General features: G+C 39.1%; 1 protein-coding gene across 1 annotated transcript; it reads left to right on the forward strand.

Annotated features, from left to right (window-relative positions):
- Positions 1-449: 449 nt before the first annotated feature.
- On the forward strand, positions 450-9,763 carry tra2a (transformer 2 alpha homolog). Its single transcript, XM_085396782.1, has 9 exons — positions 450-616; positions 2,026-2,159; positions 2,274-2,439; positions 3,026-3,079; positions 4,328-4,516; positions 5,181-5,296; positions 5,536-5,670; positions 5,755-5,825; positions 5,986-9,763. The coding sequence occupies exons 1-9, from the start codon at positions 581-583 to the stop codon at positions 5,994-5,996; spliced, it is 912 nt and encodes a 303-aa protein (XP_085252908.1). The 5' UTR covers positions 450-580; the 3' UTR covers positions 5,997-9,763.
- The last annotated feature ends 3,129 nt before the right edge of the window (positions 9,764-12,892 follow it).

A 12,892-nucleotide genomic window follows, 5' to 3' on the forward strand; every position in this document is an offset into this window, starting at 1 on the left:
TCCGGCGTAAGGTTAAAATGGGGTTCCGATTATGGTGTACATCTGACGCGGAAGTGTAATTCACCTGCAAATTAACATCATGATTTAAAAAAAAGATCACCAGTAAGTTTGTGTCCTGTCCTCTGACATAAAGAGAAGCACAGCACTGAAATACAAAGTAGGTCCTTCTTGAACATTTAAATGTTTTTTTTAAAATCATGTTTCTTCACGTGACTGTAGCCTCTACTTTGCCTCCAACGATCTTAACTCTCACTCTCTACAATGAGAAATTTTGCTCTCCTTGACAATAAATTACTTTATCCTGTGTGGCAGCGTTGCTTTGTACTACAACATCTTAATGTTTCTCCGCGACACTAATGGTCCGTGAAAGAACATTACAACTTCTCCGTGTGTTCGCCATGTTTTTTTTATGTCGAAAGGGGGGGCGTGGGAGATGACGTCAGATCCTGCGGCTCATAAGCATATCAGCAACCTACGTTACGCGCCATCTTCTAGCTACTGACCAGAAAATATACGTAGCATATAAGCCCACTTGCTTATTTTTTGTCCAAATAACTGCTTTTATTAGCTATACCGAGCAATGAGTGACCTCGAGGAAGGAAACTATGAAGGGCGGGTAAGTAGTTCCCGTCGAATGATATCGGTGACATCTTCCTTTCTTCCCTTTCTCTTCCGTGTGGCTTTCAGTAAAGAACATTGTTAGGATACACTAACTACTAGCCAATGGTAATGTGTGCTAACTCTAAATAACCTGCAACGCTTCATCGGCTTGCGTTACAGTTTTCAGACAGAGGCAGAGAAATGCCTCAAGTTAACGGAAGAAAACTATGCTAATACCTGTTTTAATGTGAAAGGTTACTGCTCTGCTAGCAAGGCTGCTTCTAACAGGCGCTAGCTAGCAAGCTAGTTGGCTTAAAATAATAACCAGTGTTAAAACACTGGTGTGTGCAAATTGGCTTCATGCAGTGTGAGTTTAATTGAGTGCACCTGACTCATTCGTTAATGAAAGGAATCACAAGTTATCTCTTACGTTATGCTAGCGTCCTTTTGTGCGGATAGCTCTGCACACTTACGGGTTTTTTGTTGTTTTTTTTTTGTCTGTAGTACTGCTTTGTGTCAGTGTATGAGGGTTAGTCCTAAGCCACTCTTCGTTCTCAGCGTTCATTCTCTGGTTTATCAGGTTGAAACATTGCTAGAAAATTCATTTAAGCTCTTTTTATTCCCACATATGTTACATTGTTCTGCTCATTTGCATAAATTCTGGGTTATTCAAACCTAATGAAGCAGCACTGTAAATGTAATGATGCATTCAGTTTTCCTTTTCATTTCATTCACGATATTCTCCTTTGCTAAAACACTCTGATCTTAATTTCATTGAATGTTCTTTTTTCATTAAGGTTATTGAACCTGAAGGATTTGAAGAGTTTTATCCAAGAATGATGAAGAAAATTTTCAAGATAAAAGAAGGCTAATGAAAACATATACAGAACAGAACATAGAGCTGGAAAGGGAGGAAGTGTACCGGAAGAATGGTGTCAGATAGACGCGCTTGCAGTGTAATGGCTAAAATGAAACAGACCTGGAATCAGAAAATGAGAAAACTGAAAAAAGAAGAATGAAGAAGGATAGAAATCCTCAGAGAAGGGAGTAGCGTGTAAAGAATCTGGAAGAATGAATGTGTCCCTAGGTTAAGTAAATATATTGTTTGTGTCAAAATGTCTTTTCTTTATCATGCTCCGTTTCTGTAACATAAGAAAATGCATGTTTTTTTTTTTTCCCGTGTTAATAGTCCAGGTGAACATGTACATTTTTTAAAATATTGATATTTTAATAATATGCCACACAGAGGTTCATTTATTGAAATTACATGATTACTAACCCTTTTTCCCGCAGTATATAGGCTGCACATTTTAGATAAGTGTACTCTGTGTGATACTTCCATTTTATTTGACTGCTTATTGTGATTTGTATAAATAAATAAATTTTGAATGAGTAAAGGTTGTTAACATACTGCTATGGCAATAGGGGTCACGCTCCCCATCTAAATCGGATCGTGGGAGTCCAGCTCGGGTCAAGTCGGAGAGCAGGTCTCGCTCTCCGAGCCCATCCCGGGTCTCCAAACACTCCGAGTCCAGATCACGGTCTCGGTCAAAATCCAGGTAAGCTTGGCCCCCACCCTTCCCAAAACACACACACACATACACACACTCTGATTATCCTAAATGTTGCCATCTTCTCTTGTGTTGAATTCACTACTACTTCTTCATTTTTAGATCTCGTTCTAGACGGCACTCAAACCGCCGGTACAGCCGTTCACGCTCTCGGTCCTATTCCCACCGGAGAAAGTCCCGTTCTCGTTCCTACAGCCCTGAATACCGGCGCAGGAAGAGCCAGAGCACGTCCCCCATGTCAAACCGGCGCCGTCACACCGGCAGTAGGGTAAGTGTAACTCAAGATGTTGTGGAAGGAAAGGTAAAGAACGTATACATTCACAATCAGACTTGTAAAGACTGGGTTATTGTGTGTCATAGCTAGTAAGTAGTGAGGACATGAATATATACTGCACGATATACTTAAAGTGAAAATTTATACGCTCAAAATGCTTGGGGGGGGTTATTTTTAAAGGAGGCCATGCCTGTAAGTGAATTTCACACCACATTTCACTCAACACATGACACATTTTTATTTAGCGCACCTACATGTTTCCAGAGGCTTCAGGCTAATCTCAACAAAACAGTTTTGTCATTTTGGTTTATTTTTTCAGTATGTATATTATGTATGTATGTTTGTTTGTTTGTTTTAAATTGTTATTAGGAATTACAACTGTTTTAACAGGAAGTGTTTAATTAAAAGTCTTTACAGTCCAGAGAAGTGTTCTCATTGCGTTATGTTATAAAAATATATTGTTGTGTAAAATATGTTTTATGTTATCAGTTGATTGTGGTAAATGCGGTGGGAATCCGCTTTGACATGACATTTAATAATCCCTTTGATAAACCTTCCCTCCATTTCATTATATCAACAGAGCCATGACTTCACAAAAGAAGCATACAGTCATGGCGGTGGTGCTGATGTTAGGGTATGTGGACCTTCTGACATATTTTGGGGGGGTGAAGTAATGTTGTGTGTGGGTCAAAGTTACCACTCTCATTGCAGTGCTGCATGAGGTATAAATGCATAAATAATCATAGGGAAATTTTTAAAAATACAAATAACTTGATGTATGTGGACACTGTGGCTGGTTTGCAACCAGCGTCACCTTTATTATCTACAATAAGTATTAGGTCACCTAATAAATCAAGTTATATTTTGAAACTCCAGTGGAAAAGAGGCCTCAACTAACATTTAAGTACTTAAAAAAATGCTGTCACTATTTCTTTACTGTATGTTTATTTTGTTGCTCCAGTAATTGATGATTTCTGATGTGTGTGCAGTTTTAATGCATATAAAGTACAATGTGCTATATGTGTTTGACAGTAATTTTTGAGCAGATCAAATGATATACTAAGTGCCCTGCCTTTTTTTTTTTTTTTTTTTTTTTTTAAAGTGACTTTAAAGATTCAAATGTAAAATCCTGGTAAAGTAAAAAGATATTGTATATATTTATGCCATATGCACTAAAAGTAATGTGTTTCAGTGGTTCCTCATCTGCTGACATGTGCTTGCAGCACCATGTTTAACTAGTTTGACTAGCTTTCTTAAGCTCAATATTTGTAGGGCACAGCTGCTTTATGTGGGCCATATAATAATACAAAACAGAGCAAGCATGAGGCAAGTGAAAAGGTTTTATAGCACGTGTGTATACATAGCTCTCCCTGTGACATATTTTTGAAAGCAGTTTAAGGGGTTATTAAAGCTGTCATAGTTTACCCACTGAGAATTTATTGTGCTACTGTTTCATCATCTTTTGTTACCCCATTATACAAACATAAATTATATGGATTATATCCTTCAAAGCAACTCAATAACTGCCTCAGTTATAAGTCAAAAGTCACAATGTGAGAGCATGTATCCAGTGTAGGTGAAACAGTATTTTGTCCATAAGCTGCAAAACTGGTCCAAAGCAACTATTAAGCATCAGCTGCATCAGTTATAAATTAATTGATTTAGTGTATTTTATTAGTGATTATTTTCTGTGCTGGGTTTTAGGGAAAGACCGTTTTCTAGCATCTGTGCATAAAGTATGTAAAGTGATCCTGTGTGTATGTGGTGAAGGGTGAGGGGGGGCATCATAAATTCATTAAATATATTCTGTATGCAAACCATTACAAGGGTCGATGTGGTAAGCTACGTCATCAACTCTTACCCCTATCGCTGACCTTTCCAGGCGAACCCTGATCCGAGCACGTGTTTGGGGGTGTTTGGTTTGAGCCTGTACACGACTGAGCGTGACCTGAGAGAGGTGTTTTCACGCTACGGTCCTTTGGCTGGAGTCAACGTGGTGTATGACCAGCGCACAGGTCGCTCCCGTGGATTTGCCTTTGTTTACTTTGAGAGGCTTGAAGACTCTAAAGAGGTATGAAAAATATTTAGGGTGTTATTTATGGATCAGATGCCCAGTGGTCTTCAGACTTGATGCAAGCAACTTATTTTTATTGTAATATTGTATTTTCAGGTTATCTCGTTTTTTTTATTTTATTTACTATTTTAAATCTTTAAAAATGTTATTTAGATATCTGACTGAAAATTTTTGAAATCTATCTCAATTTTGAGTTAAGAATGGAAATGATTAAAACAAAAACATTGTTGGCAGAAATAGGCTCGTTATATCAACAAACATTATCAAAATTGCCAGAAGAAAAAATGTTTACCCCATAAAATGAAAATAGTTTTGGCTACAGTTCCTAATGTTTCTGGACTATTTCACAGTTACCCCAATAAAACAAAAAGTCCAAAAAGAGGCAGTTCTCCATTTTTGTTACCAGTTGTTTAGATTTGCTTCTTCAGAGAGTTGTGTTTTTTGTTTTGTTTTTTTCTCTTAAAAATTGGGTGTGATTACTTGAATATGCCACTAGGTGTCAGCCTTTCTTTACATTCTCTCACCACCCAATCATGGGGTCTAATATAGATGGTTTCAGTGTGCAATATTGGTGGGCCTTCATTATTTAAATACATTTTTACCAAAGAGCTTACAGTGGTCTGACAATATCTTTGTATTCTCCTCCCTTTTGTGTTCCCAGGCAATGGAGCGAGCCAATGGCATGGAGCTGGATGGGAGGCGCATCAGAGTGGATTATTCCATTACTAAACGTCCCCATACCCCTACACCAGGAATCTACATGGGCCGACCTACACAGTAAGATCAGCATTTGTGTCAAATCTTAGATACCCGTTTCCTTAACCTACTGCATGACACTGGAGCTCCATTTAAAAGCTCCATGAAGCTTAAATGCACCTCTGAGTCATACTGATTAAATGCAGTATTGTCTGTGCTTAACATGGTGCTTTTTTCCCCCTCAAGTTTCTCAGAAGTCATTTTACTTTTTTTTTATGTATTTATTTTTTTAATTAATTAACTTTTTTACATTTTTACAGCAATGGTGGTGGCGGCGGCGGCGGTGGTGGTGGCGGCGGTGGTGGCGGCAGCAGCAGCAGAAGGGGAAGAGAGTCATATTATGACCGCGGCTATGATCGCTACGACAGATATGATGAGTACGACTACAGATATAGGTGAGCGCTAATTTTTCTGAGTACAAAGTGTTGTAGTATTATATGGCAGAAGACGCATTTCAAGTTCCTTTTGTCTTTTTGCAGTCGCAGGCGCTCTCCATCACCGTACTACAGTCGATACAGGTCTCGCTCACGGTCTCGCTCCTACAGCCCACGTAAGTGTGAAGAGAAGTGGCGCACAAAAAGCTGGTTATTGCACTTGTTCGAACACATCTCTTGTGCTTAACTCTCTGGTCAAATGATGATCAGTCTTTTTGCACTTCAGACTTCAGCCATTTATTAACACAAATGTTTGTTGTTTCTTGTCTTTTGCAGGCCGTTACTGAGTTGCTTCTTTCAACATTCAGCATCCCTCCAATAACTGATGTGTGTGTGTGTGTGTGTGTTTGCGTGTGGTACATCAAAGTGTTTCAGAGGGAAACATTTTGATTAAGCATGTCTATATCTGCAGAACTCTTGAGTTTTAAAGTAGTTCTTGTTTACATGAAATGTCTTAATTTTTAGACCTTTGGATGCATCCGTGTTGAGTTTGAGCACAGAAATCAGCACCTGTGGCTTACTCTTGCCTCATTATTAGACCTCCATCTTTCCTTCCTCCTTCATTTTCTGGAGCTCGGATCACGTGTTTTGCTCACTTATGGTTGATCAGATTTCTTGTACTCATCACTGTTAACTTTGTATAAAAAATGGGGAAAGAAAAATGACACTGGATTTTGCAGCCTGTGTTAATGATGCACTCTGTGTGTATAAAGATAACAAATTAATGCGAGTGTTAATTTTGACACTAAATAACTTTAAAAGTAACTAAATCAGGTGGTTAAAATGAAGTGCTACCAACATCAGAAGTTAAATTTTTTTTTTTTTCCCCCAGTCAAGAAGTCATTGTTTAAGTTTTCAGAGTTTTAATATCATGTTTTGCAATTTGTTTTATTTTTATTGTTGTTTCTTTGTATGGAAAATACAAATTTATGAAAACCGCGGAAAGTTTAAGGTGTTTTTCTGACTTAATGTTCATGAAATTGAAGTTGGGATTTAGTTGTACAGGTGGGAGTGAATGCTGTAAGTTGAGTGGGTGAGGTGGGAAAGCAAGAGATTCACACAACAAGATGAATTCCAAGGTGGTGTGCACGATAAGATATCGACACAAACTTAAAGTCGCCTGCTGTATTCTTGTGTTGAAAATACAGTGTATCCTCAATATACATTCAGTTTACTTTCATTAAGATGACACCAAGGAAAATAAACACAACGGCTTTTAGCAAGACTTTTATTCGACTGAGTTAATAAAATACAAAGTTCACATGGAGGGGTAATACATTAAAATGCACCAACTTCTTCACCGTTGTGACAGTGGATATTACATAATGAAAAGGAGACAACATGATTAGATTTGTTTTGCATACAATGGTGTTACCAGCCACAGGTACAACAACCCTGCAGAATGCATGAAACCACCATGATCACTCACTCTGTCCCCCACAAAGACAGCTAAAATTTGAACAGATTGAGAGGAAATGGGATTTTGACACAGCGGATAATCACAAAAGTAAACCTGAAGGAATGAAAGGTCCTTTATCTGTAGACCATGGGACCAATAACAAGGCACTTCATTCAAATGGGGTTAATAATCACTGCTGACATGTCATGGGGCCCCTCAGAGTTATGCATTCATTCCTAGTCATTCACATAATTCTTATGATTTCAAGGTAACTACTAGCTCGAAGGACACAAGGGTCAAAAACTCAACACTTTATCGTCGTCTATATCATCTCTAAGTGTGCCTGAGCATTCACTTTCACATTTTCATGAGTGAACTTGCACTTGTACGTACACTTGTTCCTATAAACATTTGATTGATGAAGCAAATTACAAAGTTGTTTCCTGATCGGACTCCTGTGGTAGCCAAATTAGCGTTCAGCGTAGAGAGCAGGTGCAGGGAAATGAGAGAATCCAGGACATTTTCTAGATTGTATAGTTACATGTGCAGTTGTGGGGGGTTTTTTTTAGTCACTGAAATTGTCCTATGACCCAGGTGTCATGGCAGGGGTCGAGAACCAGAAGGAAATATGTTTAAGGGTTAGCGAGATATTATTGGGATTCCATAAATTACACCTATATACCTAGCTTCAGAGTAACATAGTGTGTTTAGACGAAGAATTAAACACATACACTACACAGATTTTTTTTGAGAGAAAGATAACAAAATCATTGCAGCACACTGATTCTACATAAAATGTAGAACTTTCTGAATTTTCCATGAACCTTCACGCATACTTTAACTGTTTCATTTTTATAAAACTGAACCAAACAAGACCAAGGTTTACACCAGGTGCAACCTGTAGCTTTAACATGCCTTTGTGATTAGATTAAAACTGGGAGGAGACGCTTGCAGCGTACAGGACACCGTCTGAAGGTTAAGAGGCAGCAGGAACACTGATGGGGGTACTTCTGAATTCTTCGCATTTAACCAATAAGCTTGGGCTTCTACTTGGAATAACATACATTAACAGTGGTTGATTACCTAAAAATTTCTATTTTTCTGTGAGCTCTGTTCTTAAGGAAATTGGGGTCTTACATAAATACCGCCGGCCTCTTTTAATTGTTTTCATTTGGACCATTATCTCAAATTCTTAATCTTAGTCAGCAGATGCTTTCAAAAATTACATTTCTGAAAGTTAAATTCATTTTTCTATTCATACTTTAAAGAGATTTCCACAAATTCAGCAGATAAACAACATTTTATTACACTAGGAGTGTATTTTATTGCTTTACAAACACTAGTCTAATTTGTATTAACATGTTAAAATAATTAAATAGCCATTTTAAAACATTTTAATGTTTTGCATGCATCTATACCTGACTGCTAAACCCAAATGGGAATCCACACACTAATTAAAAAGTTAATTATTATCTATAATATTTAAAAGCTAGATGGTTGAAGAAAATGCCCATAAACGATTTGTTTTTTAAACACTTAAATTAATGAACAAAAATATTCAAAGTCACAGATGCTCATCACATCACTTTATTTTAAATATTCACATGCTTTCAAGTCACACCTGCATTTCTAATCAGAGGAAACGGACAACTTACTCTGCTTAAGATTCATCAAGTCACGTACTTTCTCGCACAACAAACACAAGCCCATTGCAAAATTGCAAAGTGTTAAAACTCCAAATAACAGCAAATCATGTTTCCATCTTCTTTCAGAAAACAAGTCATTGCTTTTTGGAGGGGGGGTTGGCGTTAAGGAAGGAATTGTTCTTAACACGTAGCACACTGTAACTAATCAATCAAGGTGCTGAAACCAGTAAACAACAGCTGCCAGAGGGGAAGGTTTCCTATAAGAGAGACAAAGCCACATGCTAAAGCATGTTCAGTATAGCTGCAATATATACCAAAGTCTGCAAATGTTCATGTGACTCTGCGTGAAAACTTTTCCTGCTGCATCAACATGTGCTGCTAACCTACACAAAGGCTCCACAACAATAGACTAAAAAAAATGCAGTGATCTTCAGTTCACATGAAACACACAAAAATCAACAAATGTTTATGACGTCAAAGTGCATTTTTGTCCATTTGATGTTCAATTTTTAAAAAGAGAGAAAAAAGAAGAAGAGATAAGTATTCCTAATTACAGCTGCTACAAACGCCATGCTTTGAAGGGTGTGCACTAAGCTCAAAATATAACCAAATGATCAGCTACTTGGTAAATATTTTAATTACAAAAATAGATCAATTAATAAAGGAACAGTTGCTGCCAACTGAAACAAAACAATCGTGTGACGGCAGCTACGTTTGGCCGCTTTTTAAACCTCCCCTCCTCTTCCAGCAAAAAACAAATGAATGATTATTTCATTTAAAACAACAGCATATATAAGCAGTACTATCATCTACTGATGGCATAGGAAGAAGAAACTTTTCCACACAAATTCCCAAGATTTAAGTCGTGTATGGGGGGGGGGGGGGGGGGAAAGGGTGTGTAAGACAAGAAAGCGAGAAAAAAAGAGAGCAGATTATTTTCTGGGATTATTCGTCTTTTTAAAAGAACATAACAGAGATATTTTCTGGAATATTTGCTAATTTGCCAGCAGACTATGGCTATCCCCATTTAACTGCTGCAAGAAATATTCCTTGGCATGTGCTTTAGGGGGCACAAACCGCCATTTTCTAATGAGATGAAGGGTGTCATCTCAAAGCAGAATCTGTGGAATAAACATGCCCTTTTTAAGGGTTTTTGGAGCCTACATGAAAGCACTTGATGACAATAGAAAACACATGTATGGAGCAGAAAAAGGAAAAAAAGAAAAACGCAGTTGCATTAACATCGTTAAGGACATTGTTTGCTTTTAGTTAATGATACTGTAAGGCTCTAGATTCTTCTCAACATGGCGTTCACCACAGTCTTCCCTGACTCTTGTCCGAAGCGGTCAGCAACTGGATTAAATGGTTAAAACTCACGTGGAACGACAATGTTGTCAAAGATGCGAATCGCCTCGCAACAAATAAATAAATAAAAACATAATAAAGCAATCTCACCGGAAAACAGAATCCTTGATTCTCTGTAGCCTAAATAGGATTGTGAAAGAGCCTTGCGCTTGGCGACGTAGACTATATCTTGGAGCGAGGCCAGCTCAAAGTTGGGCTATAAGCTCTCTCTGTTTTTTTTAACCTAAACAATCTCCCTCCCTTCTTTCCCTCCTTGACTTTCCCTCTAGAAATGTCCTACACTGTGATTAAACAGATCGATTTTGTCAGTTCTTTTCCTACACCGACATTAACCGCAGAAAATCTTCCCACATAGGATGCAGTCTAGTCTGAAACTTTATGTCAGTTTTGCCCCCTATGGAATTTGTCCATAGCGAGGAGCCCTGAAGCTGGGGGCGGGGAGACTTTCTGTACATTCCTCAGCGATACATTCACTACTCCTCTTGCAGAGCCTGCAGCCACACACGCACACGCGCGCGCGGACTGCAGCCATGCATTGGCTCATTTAAACCGACAGAGACTGGAGAGCAACTTAACATGACTGCTGTCTCTATACATTCAGCCTGTGAGACTACCAGCTCTGAGACACTGCCCAGCTGGCAGAGCTGGCATTCACACCGACCCCCATCCGTGTGCGTTTCGTTATTTCATGAGGAGTGGAAATGGTTAACGACTAATAAACGGGGTTTTAAAAAATTGTATGAGTTTAACTAGGCCGACGGAAAGCTCCCTGGTTTTAAATAACCCTCATATAGATCCATACAGGAGAAAGACTACAGAGATCTAAGCACTCACTAATAAGTTAATAAGAAACTTTTCGGGGAGCAGGTCTTGTAACAAATTATGAAACGATTAAAAGTCGATAGAAAGTTGCCCTAAAGTTGAATTTTAAACCCTATTTCACGCCTTTATCGTTTAACCTATTTAAGGGTTGCCCTATAAATCCAAATACAACATAAAGTTCTCGGAAAGTTTTAAAGAGGGTATTTTTTTTTATGCAAAGCGCCTCGGATTGAATCACTGGCGTGTTTCGTTACATCTTCATGCTTCAACCCATGACAAAAGCCAAACTGGGCAAACATGGGGAGAAATGCGTGATTGGCGCGCTGATTCATATAGAATAGTCGAGCCGGGGAACCAATGAATGAGCGCGTTGAGGCCGAGCCAGCAGGAGTAGTGCGGAGCAGGTTTGCGGCCCTCCGATTGGACAGCCTTCTCGACCAATCAGACAGCTCGGTGTGTTTGTTCAGCAGCAGCAGAGAAGTAGACCCACCGAGTCAGCCATGGCCCCGGTCTGTGAGCCAGTTGCTGAAGGGCCAACACTCCCTTTGTAACCTGCTTTACATGGACACGCACACCTTGGCCTGTTCATTAGCAGACGCTGCAGAGACGCGGTGCCATCACCTCAGCTCCAGAGAAAAGCTTTTGTTCCCTTCTCTTTTTTTGTAATGCCATTTGCAGGGCTGCAGAGACGACTACACCCACCTGCACTCACGTTTCTAACTCTTTCTTAAAATACTTTTCAAAATAAGACGACCACAAGTCAAACACGGGCTTACAATGAGTTAAAATAAAAGACTAATAATAATAATAATAATAATAATAATAATAAAAACACCATGCATTTAAAGGAGAATGAGATGAAAGTTACTGCTATTGTGTAACTTTTTTTTTGTAGTTGACATTGTTGCTCTCTGGCTACTTCTAACTAACCCGTCACGCCGATTCATCTAACACAATTTTATGAATGAAAGCGTGCCCTCCTGTATCCCCACACACGATCCTGAAAAGAAAATAGATCCATGCAGCACATATCTAAAGTATACTGTGTCGCGTCTCCTGAACACGTGATGAAGTTTAAGCCTCGCTTTAAAGGTGCTGGGTTTAAAGCTGAACTTTAATATTATAATGCAGAGAGAGATGCATTTGGGTGCCAGCTTGTTTGGTGCATAAATCTGAAACTAATGCTATAAAATGAATGCTACCTTCATAAAAGTTTTCTACTTAGCTCTTCTCTCAAACTGCTTTAAAGGGGCACGGATTCAATTTTATAGTCATTTTGGCAGACACTGCGGCTGAATTATGCTCTCCGTATATTGCAGTAACGTTCAGCAACACTGCAAACTATACCCTGCACAAAGGCAGAATTTATTGTGGTACTTGACTGTACATGTGCTTATAAATTTACGCTTTGGGGGATCATTAGTGTTTTGAAACTTTGTGCCCTGACAATATATCATCCTATTGACATCGCCAGGCATGGATTAATCTGCCAATTAGTCCTGTGCATGCAGAAATGACCCGTGGAGCGACCCGTTCGTAAACTGTCGACCTCTGCCTATGGTTTACAAAATCTTACAGACAGTTGTGTAATGTTTTAAGACACGTATTCCACACGTGATTGAACTGGGCTTTGCTTTACATAGTACGCTAGGGGCACATTGGTGTGGGAGACCCCTCCCTCTTTCAGCAAATTCAAATCCATGCTGGGGTATAGCAGAGAGGATTCGCCATGTGTGATTCGCTCCACATGGCCAACGCTTCGTAGTTGTGCCAAACAGCCCGAAAGACGACAAAACAAATGGCGTGGCTGCACTCATTTCGCCCAAAGATACCCCCTCGACGTGACCAAGAACAAATGGGGCCTGCTGTTGGACTTTGAGTTGTGGATCAGAGAGGGCATGGCTCCACTCCACTCAGAAGATGGATGCCGTCATGGAGAGTAGTAGCCTAC

Source organism: Rhamphochromis longiceps, linkage group LG22 (assembly GCF_057381845.1).
Source record: "Rhamphochromis longiceps isolate RC_006_pf linkage group LG22, R_longiceps_female_GT1.1, whole genome shotgun sequence".
Lineage (NCBI taxonomy): Eukaryota > Metazoa > Chordata > Actinopteri > Cichliformes > Cichlidae > Rhamphochromis > Rhamphochromis longiceps.

Excerpts from the sequence above, each read along its gene's own strand:
- tra2a (XM_085396782.1), top strand. The coding sequence starts at position 581 with ATGAGTGACCTCGAGGAAGGAAACTATGAAGGGCGG. Across the intron at positions 617-2,025 it reads AAGGAAACTATGAAGGGCGG|GGGTCACGCTCCCCATCTAA; the intron begins GTAAGTAGTTCC and ends CTATGGCAATAG. Across the intron at positions 4,517-5,180 it reads GGCTTGAAGACTCTAAAGAG|GCAATGGAGCGAGCCAATGG; the intron begins GTATGAAAAATA and ends TTGTGTTCCCAG.